Source organism: Mercenaria mercenaria, chromosome 13 (assembly GCF_021730395.1).
Source record: "Mercenaria mercenaria strain notata chromosome 13, MADL_Memer_1, whole genome shotgun sequence".
Taxonomy (NCBI): Eukaryota; Metazoa; Mollusca; class Bivalvia; order Venerida; family Veneridae; genus Mercenaria; species Mercenaria mercenaria.
The window spans coordinates 52,630,408-52,647,944 of NC_069373.1; the positions used below are offsets into that span (position 1 = coordinate 52,630,408).

At 35.9% G+C, this 17,537-nt stretch overlaps 1 protein-coding gene across 3 annotated transcripts in view; it reads right to left on the reverse strand.

The window, feature by feature from the left end:
- Nucleotides 1-396: 396 nt before the first annotated feature.
- The window catches only part of LOC123528660 (uncharacterized), a 58,027-nt gene continuing 40,886 nt past the window's right edge, over nt 397-17,537 (reverse strand). For all 3 annotated transcript variants that reach the window (XM_045308553.2, XM_045308554.2, XM_045308552.2), the window contains exons 6-7: nt 13,722-14,148; nt 397-11,388 (exon numbers count right to left, since the gene is read on the reverse strand). In XM_045308553.2, the coding sequence (XP_045164488.2) occupies nt 10,707-11,388; nt 13,722-14,148 (1,109 nt within the window). In that variant the 3' untranslated portion in view covers nt 397-10,706. The remainder of the gene's footprint in view (nt 11,389-13,721; nt 14,149-17,537) is intronic.

Sequence of the window (17,537 nt, forward strand, 5' to 3'; positions counted from 1 at the left end):
ATAATGAGGACTTTCTTCAGCCCAACAAAGCCTACATAATGAGGACTTTCTTCAGCCAAACAAAGCCTATATGAGGACTTTCTTCAGCCCAACAAAGTCTATATAATGAGGACTTTCTTCAGCCTAACAAAGCCTATATAATGAGGACTTTCTTCAGCCCAACAAAGCCTACATAATGAGGATTTTCTCAGGTTCAGAAAACCAATATAATGAGGACTTTCTTCAGCCTAAGAAACTTATAACGAGGAATAACACTTTAATCCATTAGTGATTCATTATTATAGTCAGATACTGAACAATGGAAGAACTATGGCATGCACGAATTGCCAACTTCTTGACTTTTTGAGACCATACACCAGCAAGGGAGACTGAATAGTAATCAAGACAAAACTAAAATTATTGTATCAAAGTGATCTCATTTTATTCAATAATAAATACAAAAGTCTAAATTCTATAGTTCCTCATGATAAAAAAAGTCAGATTCTATGATACTTGAACAATGACCACAACTTCATTGATTTCTAAAATCATTCCTACCAATTATTTCACATCAAGAAAAAGTATGTATTCAAACATAACGGTACCATGTATTCTGCGCATGCGACTTTGGCAATCTCCCAATTTTTACGAATAACCATTTGCTTGCTGAACTACCTTTATGGTTGAATGCCAAACAGCAATCAAGAATAATTATGTAATTGCATCAAACTTGCCTATTGTTAGTATGGGTGCATAACCTTAACCCATCACTGACCATTTACCAAACATGCATTAATCACCTTAACGATAAAGGCTTTTCCATATCTCCTTGTCAACTCATAACTAAGTTTGCAGGGACAAGCTTTTTTATTATTTATACATCTTTTAACAGAAATGATTTATTTCTTTATTTAATTAAGGGCTTTGTGTCATTAAAAGTTGTCTTCTCATAAAAGCAGATATAATTACAACACAGCATATTCATGTATGATAAATTAACTCTATAAGAAATTAATTTCAAAAACTTAAAAGAAAAATGGAAAAAAAATACAATTAAAAGCATTATAAAATGGGCAGGTCTCAAAAAGGCAAAAATATCAAAATGTCAAACAAAAACATGTTAAATAAAAATTCTTAATAGCACCATGTAGTGTAAAAGGGATATCTTGAATTAATTTCATGCTAGACACTACCTCTTACTTATGAACAGATTCAATATACAAGAGGGCCATGATGACCCTATATCGCTCACCTGTTATCATTGCACTTGAGGACAAGAAGGTCTTCTGAAAAAATATCTAAGCCCAAAGGACAGGAACAACAAAGGGAAGAAATTTAACCAAAAAGAAAAAAAAATCTTACAAGGTATAAATATGTTAAAATACACCTAAAAATTGGAGGTACCATCCATGTTGTACCACAGAAAACTGGTCTCGTGTTTTCCCTACGGCCAATAATAAAAAAGTTACTAAAAATAAGCTATTTATAGTAACGTAAAAGGGAAGTAATTAAAAAAAAAATATTGTAAGTGGACAAAAGATGGATCTGCCAAATAAATCTGTTGACATAAATGAAATTTCAGATCAGTATCTTCAGTAGTTATGGAGATATAACAATTTTAATTTGAAATAAAGGGAGGTAATTTGACATAAAATCAGTCCATAGTTATCTACCTTGATTGTCTCAGTCCAACTAATAACAATAATGAAATTTCAAATAAGTCCTTTAAGTACTTACTGATATAAATCTATTTTGATTCCAATCAGGGGAGGTAATCAGATATAAAATAAATCTGGAACCTACGATTGGATCTCATTTGTCATGGAATCCAAGATTTATTGTTGTTGAAGATATTTTGGAAGTTTGTATCAAATAAAACCATAAATGAAGTCTCTATATGGCTGCAAAAGCCAAAATAGCCAATTTTGGACCTTTAAGGGGCCATAACTCTGGAACCCATGAGGGAATCTGGCCAGTTAAAGAAAGGAAGCAAGATCTTGTGGTGATACAAGTTGTGTGCAAGTTTGGTTAAAATCAAATTATAAATGAAGCTGCTATTGTGCAGACAAAGTCAAAATAGCTAATTTGGCCCTTTCAGAGGCCATAACTCTGGAACCCATTATGGGATCTGGCCGGTTCAAGAAAGGAACCGAGATCTTATGGTGACACAAGTTTTGTGCAAGTTTGATTAAATTCAAATCATAAATGAAGCTGCTATTGTGCAGACAAGGTCAAAATAGCTAATTCTGGCCCTTTCAGGGGCCATCACTCTGGTTCCCATTATGGAATCTCGCCAGTTCAAGAAAGGAACCGAGATCTTATGATGATACAAGTTGTGTGCCAGTTTGGTTAAATTCAATCATAAATGAAGCTGCTATTGTGCAGACAAGGTCAAAATAGCTAATTCTGGCCCTTTCAGGGGCCATAACTCTGGAACCCATTAAGGAATCTGGCCAGTTTAAGAAAGGAACCAAGATCTTATGGTGATACAAGTTGTGTGCCAGTTTGGTAAAAATCAAATCATAAATAAAGCTGCTATTGTGCAGACAAGGTCAAAATAGCTAATTTTGGCCCTTTCTGGGGCCATAACTCTGGAACCCATAATGGGATCTGGCCAGTTCAAGAAAGAAACCGTGATCTTATGGTGATACAAGTTGTGTGCAAGTTTGGTTAAAATAAAATCATAAATGAAACCACTATCGTGCAGACAAGAAATTGTTGATGCATGGACGACGGACGAAGGGTGATCACAAAAGCTCACCTTGTCACTATGTGACAGGTGAGCTAAAAACCGGAGTTTCAGAATGCAGTGTTGCCATTGGTCAATTTCTACATGTGTGCTTAGAAATGACCAGTCAGATGCTGGAGTCTGGAATTGATCTCCAAATTCAGTTTCATAATATTGGGCTCGGGCATTGCATGATCAAATGAGACAGAATATGAAAAACAAGAGCATGCAATGTAGAGCAGTATATGCCCAAAGGTATGACCTTGACCCCTAAGTGTGACCTTGATCTTGAAGCAAGCCATCCAAAATGTGCGCTCTGCACGTCATCTCGATTAGGTGAACATTTGTGTCAAGATTCTTTGAAATTCTTCAAGGGGTTCAAGAGTTACAGAGGACATGAAATTGCTAACAGACAGATAGACAGACACCAGAGGAATAAAATAATATGTCCCTTAGGGTGTATAAAAAGTCATAAAAACATAACATGCAAGTACTAGAGCAAGTTACACAAAATAAAATTACCATGTAGAGATGGTACCTACCAAAATAAATCAAAGGGGGACAACTCTGAATTGATCAATAAACTGAAGCCAATTTTAAACATTGATCAAAAGTGAAAGAAAAATCAGATAGGTCCTTTTTCAAACAACTTATCAGGCAGACAAAACATGACCTACATTTGTTTAAATCCCTTTGTATTCAATATACAATATGCACGCTTTTCTCATGACTTACACTGACAGTTATTTTGTAAGTTGTAGTGAGGCCCTGATATAAAGTTTAGTAATGCATGAAGATTATATAGAATAATGCATAGTATTACATTCCTTTGAAGAAAATTAACGACATTAAGAAACGTTATTAAATTTTGATCTTTTAGCCAAAGTTGTTTATTTATTGTCCTCAAATGTGATACATTGGTTTACACAACATTTATATATCAAAATGTAAAATGTTTATATCCAACAATGAGAAATAATAAAAAAATTTAAATTGGTAACACAAAAAATCATTGTCGTCAAATATAATTACAATGTTTTAAGGTAGTGGTTGTAATTACTACATGTTAAGGTAGCTGACAGGTTACAGGTCAACTACCCTAAACAAACTAAAAGGTGTTTTATTTATTGTTGAAAACAAAGTAATCGGATAATTTCAGGTATCAACATTAATTTAAAACTTATACTGTTTACACAACTTGAAAAAAGGTTTTTGTTAGGGCCTCTCATTTACAAATATATCAACAATTATCACCTGAATTGAGTGCATTCATGAGTGGAAAATATTGATGGTAAAATGGTGTAGGGGTTTGTTTACAATATAAAATCTTTAATAACTTCTTTAAGGTACATTTTTGGTATGGTAAGCTTATAATAAAGAGCATGTCATTCTCTTTCACTCAGAATTTTTTCAAGCGTTTTAGACTCTTGGCTAGTCTTGGAATTTGACTTTATTAAAAGACAAAAGGAAGTTCAGTATAGGCTCTTTCAAAATGTTAAAAGTAGAGTAAACTTACCTTATACTCTATTGAATTTATTTAGCTGTGGGAGCTTTTGATATAGACTATAATTGGGGAAGTCCTAAAATCTTTGAAAAACGGTCAGTACAAGAGTTGTCCATTTTGCTTCAGATATTTTGAGAAGGTCATTTTTAGGTATCAAATATTTCTATTTTTGACATGGAGAAGAGGAAAACCATAAATATATTTAGAATATTGGTGCACTTAGCTATCATTTCACTCTGAAAAAAACCTATAAAGATGAATTTGAATTTTTTAGGTACCATCTCTATACCATGACAACAAATGATTTCAGCAGTTTATACCCATGTAAAATCTAAAAATATTACAAAATGCTGGCTAAACATAGCCTAGTAATAAAAAAAGACAAATAATTTTGTTATCAACACGTAACTGAAACAATCATCTGGAGGGAATGGACAGTTACTCTTGCAAATCTTTCAGAGTTATTATCATGCATTATATTGACAACCAGTACAGTTGCTTCCTCCGTATTGCTACAGAAAGTGTTGCGCGTTTTGTTACAATATTTGAATACAACAACAAATTAAACCCAAATCTTTCACATTTACAGAAGCTAACTTTAACCCTTTACTGTGTGTCACAATAGTTACAGTAGCATACTGTTACACTTTACCATGTGTCACAATAGTAACAGTAAAATATACTGTAACACTTTACCTCGTGCCACAATGGTAATAGTATCATATTGGAAACCCTTTCTCATGACACAATAGTAAAAGTATCATATTGGAACCTTTTCCTCGTGTCACAGTAGTAACAGTAGCTTATTAGAATCTCACTCCTCATGTCACAATATTAGCAATAGTATACTGTATTCCTTTCCCTCATGTCACAATAGTAACAGTCGCAAACTGTCTATCACAATAGTAACTAACCATTGCATAGACCATTTTAGATCATACTATTGTAGTGAAGGAAACTCCTATGTCATGACGGATATTATTTCCGGTAGGGACAGGCCGGTAGCTACCTTCATATTATGAAAGAGTATTCTGCATCCCACGTACGGTTCAAACCTACATAGGCAAGAGGCAAGTGGTTCTTAGGCAAAACATTAAACCCCTTCCTCCTTCCCCATCCCAGTGCTTAAGTAAGCAAGGAAAATACAACGTTAAAGATAATGACAGCAGTAAGCCCTGAGCAAAAAATGTGACTGTATCAAAGTTGAACAATGACCTATCTAAAAGTCAACAATATCAAAATGCATAAAAAGTATATCAGCATTTAAATGAAAGACAAGCTTTAACTGTACAAGCTAAGATATTTATACACTGCTGTATTTCAAACACGTAACAGTCTAAAAACACAAGTGATAGTAAACTGATTTTATTTTGTTGGGTTTAACGTTGAACTGACACAATTATATGTCATATGGCACTTTCCAGCCTTGATGGTGGAGGAAGAGCCCAGGTGCTCCTCCGTGCATTATTTCATCACAAGCGAACATCTGGGTAGAACCACCGACCTTCCGTAAGCCTGCTGGATAGCTTCCTCACATGAAGAATTCAACGCCCCAAGTGAGGCTCAAACTCACATCGATGAGGGGCAAGTAATTTGAAGTCAGTGACCTTAACCACTCGGCCACGGAGGCCCCGAAGGTAAACTGAAGTGTTGCCATGCAATACCCAGGTTTCTCTTTCAAAACTTTTGCATAACCTTATGATCTGAGATCTGTTAGTGGCAATTATGTAATACTGTGATATATATACAATATGCTGTAAGACAAAACTTTCATGTCTAAATAACTTCAACTGCTAATTGCTTTCAAATATTTTTACTACACTGAGAAAAATTTATAACTGGTCACCTAACATTTCAAAAGATTTCCAAAGTATCAAGAAGTAACTCAATGAACTTTCTAGCATTCCAATGGCGATGACTTATCCCAACAGAATCATTTACTTTAGAAGTGAGCCATATGTAAAAACAAAACAAATTGCAAAAAATATTATTAAACAAATAAATTATACATTTCTGGCATTCATATGCCACATGCTGATGAATCCCAGCAATGTTTATGAAACAGACATTCCCAAGTAAAAATGCTACTTCAAATTTAACATTCCAAATAGCCAGGTTCGCACTGAAAGTGCTTTAGGAGCATCTTGCAGTAGTTTTAAGACTTAAGACATCAAAATGTGCTAATGCATTACTATTAAAAAATTCAATGGCTATAATGATTTAAATTACAAAATAAAGAATAATTTTTTAGCTAATAAATAATCTTCTCTCAGCACAGTTAGTTTTGCTGCCCCCCCCCCCCCCCCCCCCCCCCCCCCACCACAAAAAAAAAACATATATATTTTACTGTACATGAAATGAAATCTCAAGCTTTTTTCATATAAAAGGGAGTTGATTTTAAAAAATTTCATTTCAAAATGTTCTAGCACAATCTCACAGTAATGTTATGACAAAATGTTATGTTTTTCCAATAAAATAATTCATTTTTCTATTTATATCAACAGCAACTGCATTGTTATGCAACAGGTGATTGATTTTACTGCCTGTTTTACATTTTTGATACAAGTAAAAACTCTTACAAGATGTATGACTTAGCCTGCAAGTGTAGCTTTTGCAGTTTCTGTCAAAGAACACGATATCAATGATAAAACAATACCAAGAATGTATTATATGAAATAAATGTCTGTAAAAATGAAACTGGCCAATCATAAGTTTTGTTTAGTCTACATAATATATATATATATATATATATCTCATTCTTAAATTTGTTAGAAAACATAAAAAGACCTAACATATTAAAGTGCAGTAATTCTGAAGAAAATATATCAGCAAAAATAAACAAGAAAATTTGCTAAGGTCTATCTGACACCTTGTCTTCTTAAAACAAATATTTATGACAAGACATCTGAATATTCATCCATGCATAAAAAAAAAGACTAACAGTGAATTTTTCCAACTATCTGTATCTAAATTGTTATCTGAGCCGCATCATGAGAAAACCAACATAGTGGGTTTGCGACCAGCACGGATCCAGACCAGTATGCCCACAGTCTGGTCAGGATCCATGCTGTTCGCTTTCAAAGCCTACTGCAATTAGAGAAACCGTTAGCGAACAGCATGGATCCTAACCAGACTGCACAGGCTGGTCTGGATCCATGCTGGTCGCAAATGCACTATGTTAGTTTTCTCATGGTGCAGCTCAATTAACTTTGTATTACCCCAAGACACATAATAAAAATTACAAAAAATATGAATATAAGAACAACTTTCAAATAAAACTAATTTAAAAAGTGCAGTTAAAAAATCCACTTTTTATGTAGAGTGAGTAAATAAATTTATCAGTAAGACCTTACATAAAAATTGCAGAAAAATATCAATAAAATAATATCTTGTACATAGCAATAATGATAAAACATATTGAAGAAGCAATATCATTAAATTCTGAGCAAAGTAAATAATAACAAGAGCTGTCTCCATAGGATGACACATGCCCCCGATGGCACTTTGAATGAATAGTTATGGCCAATGTTAGAGTTTAGGACCTTTGACATACGGAGCTGGGTCTTGCGCGCGACACATCGTCTTACTGTGTCACACATTCATGCATAGTTATTTTAAAATCCATGCATGAATGACAAAGATAAGGACCGGACATGCCCATCAATGCACTATCATGAAAAATGATCTTTAACGTCTAAGTGTGACCTTGACCTTTGAGCTACGGACCTGCGTATTGCGCACTGCACGTTGTCTTACTGTGGTACACATTCATGCCAAGTTATTTGAAAATCCATCCATCGATGACAAAGATATGGACCGGACACGCCCATCAATGCACTATCCTTTAACGTCTAAGTGTGACCTTGACCTTTGAGCTACGGACCTGGGTCTTGCGCACTGCACGTCGTCTTACTGTGGTACACATTCATGCTAAGTTATTTGAAAATCCATCCATCGATGACAAAGATATGGACCGGACATGAAAATTGCGGACAGACCGACAGACGGTTCAAAAACTATATGCCTCCCTTCGGGGGCATAAAAACAAGATAATATCAGATTTTTTTCTTTGTGATTTCAAGAGGTATTTCATCAGTCTGGATAACAAAATCTGACGAAATAAAAATTCCTGCAACATTTTGAACACTGATGTGACTTGGCTTACTCCCTGATTTACATCAGGAATCCCCAGTAGTCTGACTGGTACCCTGTATTCATCTGAATAATACCTGAGGATAACTTTGGTTCTTTCTAGAATTTATAAAAAAAACCAGTCTTAAGCCGGTGCTAAGGGGCGTGAGAGGTGTTGCACATTCCATTACCTCTCATGAAAAGACTCAATCAAACTGAGTCTGCTATTATTCTTCTTGGTTGCATTTGGTAGTGAAAAAAAGGGAATAACTGAAGCAATCAACTGCAAGACACTGGGTTGAATACCACCAAGTTCTAGAGTCTGTTGCATAATATATATCTGAAATGATTATGGCACATGTTCTGAACACAATAAGGAAAATACATTTTACAGAACCTGTATATTTCTTTTGTTCGGTTTAAAGTCTTCTTTCAGCAGAATTTCAGTAATGTCACACAGACAAAATTATAGGTCATACGACCATTTTAAAATTTCAGCTTTCCATGCAGAAGACCCCAAGTGCCCCTCTGGTCTTATTTCATCACAGACAGGCACCTGGGTAGAACAATTAAACATCCATAAGCCAGTTGGATGTCTTCCTCACAGGAAAGGGCAAGGTTTCTAATCAACAGTGATAAGGGGCAGGTGATTTAAAGTCAGCAACCTTAACCACTCATCCCCTGAGGTCTTTAATCAATCATCATGAGGACCATTTGGCTTTACCTAAGACTTGAACCTACATCCAACTGACCTGAAAGCTTGTGTTCCACTCAACGACCTAACACAGCAGGCTCTTGTAGAAACTATTTACCTGAGATAATAAAGAAGATTTTTTTTTAATGTCGGGAAGGAGTCTGGAAATTCATTTTAAATTTCTGTTGCCATAATATTCACTAGCTCTGATGCACATTTGACTAGTAAATACAATTGCATTTATGTGTGATTATAACATATACATGTGTATAAATGTTTACAATGAAATATACAATGAAAAATGAAAGTCAGACATAAAGCAAATTAAGTTATCAGGACAGACTTTGATAAAAGTTTTTACTGGCTAATTATGACTAAGAAATACAAACAGCGAAACAAGATGAATTATAAATGTAAAAATACTCAACCTTAATGTTCTGTATTTTAATATTTGGTGAAAAAAAAAAAATAAATGGTAACATATTCGGAAAATGATTTCCAACACGTCACTTACTAGAGGTTCAATCTATACCCTTGACAAACCTCAGATTCATTTCCAATATCTACCGGTATGTGGTGGGTACACATGCAGTAAGTTATCACTGAAAAGTAGTACGAGCCAATAATTTTTTTTCTAACGAAGAAACTTAACCAAAAAAGTTTTTAGTTCAGAAAAATACCTGCTAAAAATAAACTACAATACCAGTAACAAAACTGTTGTGTTATATGCAAATGAAATTGTGTTATAATGTATGCTCATAAAATTGTGTTATATGCAAATGGCACTGTGTTACATGCTAATGATTTTTCAATAGCATTTTTATTAGCACTACTAGAAATTATAAGTCATAATTAATATTTGGTGGGTATCTTGGAATGAAAGCCAAACCTTCTCTGTAAGGAACGTTTGGACTGTTTCAATGATATAATCAGTGTTGTAAACAAATCAAACCAACCATTACGTTGTAACAAAGGTTTAACCAAAGAAGCACAGAAAATGATTTTTACACTCATAGTCCCAACACAGAGAATTAGCCTTTAGCCTGTTGGCGGCAACTGATTTTGCATTTGCGACCAGTGCAGATCAAGATCAGGATGATCTTGGTCGGCACTGTTCGCTATTCAGTCAGTATATTTTCAGGCAAACATTCCTTTGAATAATAAGTGGTGTTGCCCAAATTTGAATGTTGGACCAAACCATTTTAGAATTTTAGCAAGGTAAAGGTTAAACACCCTCTACACACCACTGTTGAGCTAAACAATCCCACTTTATTTATGCCTTGATACAGACTAACCTGTCTTAAAGGCATCTCTTCAACAGAAATACCTACTAACAAAGATAGAAACTTTCTTTCTGAGACACCAGTAAACCCCTTCCGGTCAAAAACCTCTACCATGTAAAAATTTCAATCTTTCTCCACAGAGGCTTTATTGTAATAATGAAGAATGTAATACAGTCAAACGTGCCTTAGCGGCCACCTGTATTACAAAGGCACTTGTCTCAAGCAGCCAGCTAACGTCCTGAAATGACATTTATTCGAATTTCTACCATACTTTCACAGCCACTTGTCTTTAGCAGCTGCATTACGTCACTCCCTTGACTGTTGAATATATGTTTGACTTGACAACCTCCATGACATCAAAATGAGACAGGCACTGAAAGCATATTACTACACAACAAATTTATTTTCCTCACTATATGGCGGTGGAGGACCATGAGGCCACAGTAATTCCTTAGACGGAGACGATCTTTCTGCCCGCTGAAATTCCTTTGGCATTGGCGGCACCTGTGGAACAGGTCCCTCCTTTCTATAAGTCTGTTCATCAGTACTCGGCTGAGCATATACGTTTGCATTTGGCGATGATCTGAACATTTCAGAATTATTCCTCCCATCAAAACTTTCACTTAAACTGTTTTGAGCACTAGGTCGAAATTTATCACTCTGGTTACCAGTACTGGAACCTGGATTATCTATCCGTTGAAAGTTTCTTGGATCGTAAAGTCGAGTATTTGAAATATTTGGTCTCACAGCTGGGGGGTTGTTGTAACTATATCCCGGAACAAAATTATATCTCCCAGGATGTGTTTGATCATCCGTGGTGTCGTCTTCTGTCGTTTCAGAAATAGATGAGTCATTGTCACTTGTATGATCTGTTGTTGTTGACTCAACAGGGGCAGCAACTATTGGAGGCATAACCCTTACAGTCTCTCTCAAAGGAGTGATCTCCCTTGGTCTTGACCTATCAATGTCTTTTACAGGAGACTGTCTATAGGCAGTATTAAGGATCTTTCCTTCAGAATATTTTCTCTCAACAGGTTTTGCTTCAAAGTCAAAATCGTATACCACATACCTGAAACATACAAACCAAATATCTTATAATGCTTAAGTCTTACATCATCTTGCAATTAAATCAGAATATATATCCATTTCAGGGATATCAAGTAGCAGGTCTAAATCCAAAGAGTAGAAACCTAAACAAACACAGAAATGTATTAAAAGATCATATTAAAGGGACCTGCATCCTGATTTAAGTTGAATTTTTTAAAATCAGGGAAAATATGAGCCGTGCCATGACAAAATCAACATAGTGGGTTTGCGACCAGCATGGATCCAGACCAGCCTGCACATCCGCGCAGTCTGGTTAGGATCCATGCTGTTCGCTAACAGTTTCTCTACTTGCAACAGACTTTGAAAGCGAACAGCATGGATCCTGACCAGACTGCGCAGCCTGGTCTGGATCCATGCTGGTCGCAAAGCCATTATGTTGGTTTTCTCATGGCGCACCTCATATCATTTACAAAATAGCAGCAAATACAGAGAAGGTCTATAGAGGCCATGTACTGCTCACCTGAGCTAGTTCTTACACAAAATCGCTCTGTATCCAATTTGAGCTTGATTTCATTGGGAAAATTAAAAAAAAATTCTGATCCGATTTCATAGTTTTAACACGGTATTCCTACGATTGATCAGATTTCATAGTTTTAACACGGTATTTCTATGACTGTACCTAGAGACCTAGATCTTAAACTTGGGTCAGGCAAATTCAATCTTGACCTTCAAACTTCACAAAGAACAAACATTCTGATAAACTTTCATGACAATCAGATAGAAAATATGAACTCTAGAGCAGTCACAAAAGATGTCCCAATAACTTTTTTTTATTAAGTCGACTATGTTTCATTAACTTAAGTCAAACATGTGACCTCTTACATTCAAATTATTGACAACAATGCATGACAAAAGACAAGGAACACAGGGCGTTCACAGTAACTCAACTTGAGCAGAGTAAGAACTACACAGGCAATGTCGCCACATATGAAACCGATATGATTATCATAGGAAATTCATATGAATTTCATATGGTAATCATTTCACATAAGAATCAAATGTGGCGAAATTGGCTATGTATGAATTCTTGCAAACCTTGCATGGAAAGAAAAGGTTATTCAGGCAGATCACCTTATCTTTTATAACTTACAATGGGCACATACTGACATGGTAACTTGACATCATATTACAAGATTACAGTGTATGAGTGATTTTTAATTTACAGTATCTTTGAAAATGTTGTACCGTAGATACCCATGTATAATGCGCACCCGTGTATAATGCGCATCCCCGATTTTGGCCCGAAATCCTGGGAAAAAAACATTTTTGGTCAATTTTGAGGTGGATGGAAAACGAAAGTAGAGTTTACATCGACACCGGTAATAAATTTTATCTCCGCGGTGGAGAGCAGTATCGGTCTCACGGTACTATCGATTTCTGTTTTCTCGAAAATAAAACCAATAAAATATTGTTTTATTTGTTGTTTTACCTTTTTAATTAACTATTTTGAATAAATAAACAGCAGCTGATTTAATATTTCGTAATGGTATTTTTCAAAATGACATGAGCTTCTCAATTCAAACCAATAACAAATGGTGTGATAGTCTTTTTGTCACAAACAAATAGCCAATAATTACCGGCAATTAACGTGTCACCTCGTGTCAATTATGTTGTTCACAGTTTGATCTCGGTTAAAGATAATTCTCAATCTTTAATTAGTATCTTAATTTTTGTGATTTATAAACATTTCTTTCATCAAAATACTTTTAAATTTATATGAAATTAATTTTGTTTGAAAGAAAAATAAACCATCGATCTTTTACGGAACATAACGGCAATCTTAGATTTTAGCGGTGACAGTAAGCGCGGGGAGTAGTTTCCCTTTACAAAAATGGCGGACATCGGTAACAAACTTGTTTTGAAGTTAGAAAATTGTCTATACCTGTATATTATGCGCACCCACGATTCGCGGGTGGTCCCGGGGGTAAAAAAACTGCGCATTATACATGGGTATCTACGGTAATGATATTTATGTTTGGATAGAGAAATTATCTAACAGGTCTGCCCATGTAAGGCAGGTATTTTCCCAACCCTCCTGACAGCGTGGATATAAAAGTTCGCTAGCACTTCTTTTTCCATCCCATGCTGTCCAGCAGATTAGGGAAAACCCTGTCTTACAAAGGCAGTCATGTACGATCTTATTCCTTCTTGTTAATGAAAATGTGTATCTTCTTCCCGAGTAAGAGTAGTGATTGTGTTGAAACTAACAGATTTTAACAGTACTTAGCACATTTTACTTATACGTTTATATCTCAAAATTTTCATTACAAAGTGACATAAATCTCAACCACCAACCTTGTATCAGTAGGAACTGTATGCATTTCCCCATCAGCTGGGTACTTATAAACTTGGTTCTGCATCATATACTGAGACATCGGATTGGACGGAGTTGATGACGATGTAAACCCTGGGGTAGGGTTTAATTCCGAACCTGTGGGACCAAGTTTCGTCATCGGATACCATTTATCACCTGGCTGTGGTCCACGATCGATGTCAGAATAAAGAACTTGTTGCTGTATCTGACCTTGACCTTGGCTTGGATATTGACCCTGATATTGACCTCTGTTGGTTTGCGGCGGCTGGAATGGTGAGTACAGTCGTCTATCCAAGTTACTTATTATATCCGGCTGGTTCCGATCAACATTTGGGCGATACTGGGGACCTTTGTCTGAGCTGGACTTGCTTGAAGGAGGATTTCTCTCTATAGGTGCATATCTGTTTGCTGAAATAAATCAAAGGCATGGTGTATTCAGACTAACTCCCATCAATAAAATGGCAGGAGCAATTTTTTTATTGTGGCCTGCATAGACCGTCGGGTCTAAAATTTTACTCTAAGTAACAGAAGTCAGAGGAATTGAAAACGGTCATCCATTTATCTCAATTCAGTTCCAATTTGCAGGAAAAAAATAAAAGGTAATGAGACACTTTTCATACCACCTGGCCACTAAGTCTTCAGTTTCAATTTCAGTCCATCCCCTATTATTATTATTATACCAGATTTGTTGAGCGCCCTTTTCATATGGAATATACGTTCAAAGGCGCTTTACAATTAAACATGTGACACATCGCAGATATGTAGGAAAATAACAAAACATGACATATGCAATCACAAAACTGAAACTGAACAATTTGGTTAAACGCCTTTTTTTATAAATGATATATTCAATGGCGTTGTACATAATAATAAAAAATAATAGTTATTGCAACAATATCATAAAGAACAATGATAATATTTACAGCCTTATTGTAAGAAACCGCCATGACCGCACCCCCACCCTTGAGGTCGTTTTACCCCTATTGCCAATACCAGTGCTTTATACATCTGGTACACCCAGACGGGCTGCATATAGTGGTTCAACCTCCCAGTAAATGGTGCCATCATGTACTATATCAGATAGAAATACCACACACTTCAAGTGAAACTCAAGTCTTGCGAAAAAACACAAACATAGAACGCCATAACCCTTAAAATGTGACATGATGAAATAAAAGCTGGATTTTCAATTTAGTTAATTACATGATGAATTGTACAGTTAAGAGATCTTCGTCAAAAATAACAATGGCATATTTATTATGGGTAGAAACAGTCACAGTTGGTATCTATGTGTTGTAGAAAATTTTGAAAATGTGTGTTTTGAGAGCTCTTTTGAATGAATTAAGTGATGAATCTTTTCTGAGATTGTCAGGGAGAGAGTTCCATAGTTTTGCGGTGGCAACCCTGAAACTTCTATCCCTGTAGGTAACCAGTCGACTTTTTTGTGGCACAAGGGTTGTTGCTGCACCTGCTGACCTCAGATTCTAGTTGGCACGTACACCTCCAGTAAGTCTCTCATATACACCGGCGACTGTCCATGCAAGGCCTTGAATGTTTGAATGAGAATTTTGTATTTGATTCTATCTTGTATTTGAAGCCAATGAGGATCTTTAAGGATTGGTGTTATATGTTCAAAACGGGTTGTTTTCGTAATAAGACGTGCAGCTGTGTTTTGGACATTTTGCAGTTTGCTCCTTGTTGATTTTGGCATGCCGTACAAAAGGTGGTTTCTACAGATGGACCCGACTGGCTTTGTGTACATTGTGTAGAATTTTGGGCCTAGAACAGATCCTTGAGGAACACTGAATTTCATAAGGACTGGTTCAGAGAGTTTGCCATCGATGCATACTGTTTGGTAGCGGGCTGTTAGATATGATGCCACCCATTGAAGGGGTTTATCGGCGAATCCAAAATTAAATTCGAGTCTGTGAAGATGGTGTTATGGTCAATGGTGTCGAATGCAGCCGACAGGTCCAACATCCCAAGTACTGTGACGTCACCTTTGTCAAGGGATTCGAGAATGTCGTTCTGAACTTTTAACAATGCGGTTTCAGTTGAATGAAATTTTCCGTATGCTGACAGGTTTATTTCATGTAATTGATTGTTCGTCAGATGTTCCTCAATTCTTCTGTTTACCACTTTCTCAAGGATTTTTGAGAGGAATGGCAGATTGGAAACAGGCCTGTAATTCTTGAGTGTGTCTTGGTCAAGACTTGGCTTTTTTAACAATGGTCTTATTCGTGATGTTTTAAATGATTCTGGCACGGTTGCACTTTCTAGAGAGATGTTAACAATTTTCGTCAATATTGGAAGAAGTTCATTTATACAAGATTTCAAGAGTCTAGTCAAACGCGCGGTATCACATAGTGATATGCATCCGTCTTCTGGAGTAAATGATTCATTCTGATCCTGGGATGCAATATTAGTTCTGATTTTTTCTATTTTATCTATGAAGAAATCGCTGAACTCCTGTGCTAGTAGTTCTGGGTTCTTGCCTGATGGAAGTGCGGCTTCACTTGGACCGTTCAATAAATGTTTCGTTATTTTGAACAAGCTTTTTTGGTCTCGTTCACTTGATTCTATTTTCTCTGAGTAATAATCAGTTCTTGCCTTTTTTAACATTTTGTTAACTTATACCTCTATTTAATATGAAAGCTATTCCGAGTGAATATGGTTAATAACATGAATGTAAACATTTTCCCCAAACACATTAATCATATACTTACATCTGAGGGAGTAGAAATGAGGAAGGCTGAGGCAAGGTAGAGCATGCACAGGGCTAAGAGTCGTTTAACAGCCCTTGACAATTTAACTGTGACAAAGCACAATAATCAACATCTAGACATTCATGCATACTATGTGTTATTCTATACCTAATTTTCCCTTCCAGTCAGCGATTTCCATTTGTATCATGTGACTGGTACTGGAGGATGCAAACTCTTTTATTCAAATCTCCATGTTAGTTAACAATAGAACACTTTTACTACTAAAGTATCTGCATGAATATCAAATCAATATATGTTTGACACAATGTTTCTGCATTTAAAAGAACTTTTTTCGGCGTTAGCTGAATAACATGGATTTTGACCTAGATTCTGTAGTATTTGGGACACAGAATAGGTGCGCGCTGAGAAGATAAACCATTTATTAAGTCTTAAATGACATTGATTATCAGAAGGCACATATTAAATGGAACATATTTAGTAGTTTTGTTACCCTAAATTAAAATGATATATTTTAATTTAAAGTTTTTAGTAATTTATCACCACTAGAGAAATCGAAAGTAAACTTCTTCCCCCGTTGCATACCTTGCTAATGGATGAATGAGTTGTGGCTGGTTGTAACCGTAGAGTCGGTGTACCCGATGTCGGACTGTACGCGGTTTCGCACACATGGCAAATTCATGTTCTTCGTGAAAATAAAGCAGAAATTTTAACAATTCTTTGTTATCATTTCCCAAAACTGAGTTATTCCCTACATAATTTGACACCAGGGATTTCCCCACTGGAGCCTCGCTCTGGCAAGTGCAGACAAAAACAATAACAACACCAATGGAGGCCAGTAGGTCAGCTGAAATTTTTTAAATTTCATGAAAATAATGACTATGCAAACAACAACAATATGCAAATTAAATTTAACAAGAGCTGTCACTAATGGTGACAAATGCCCCCACAGCATCTTGACCTTTGACCTGGTGACCTTGACCTTTGACCTGGTGACCCCAAAGTCAGTAGGGGTCGTGTACTCAATAAGTACTATCAGCATGGGAAGTTTGAAGGTGCCTTCATGCAAAAAGT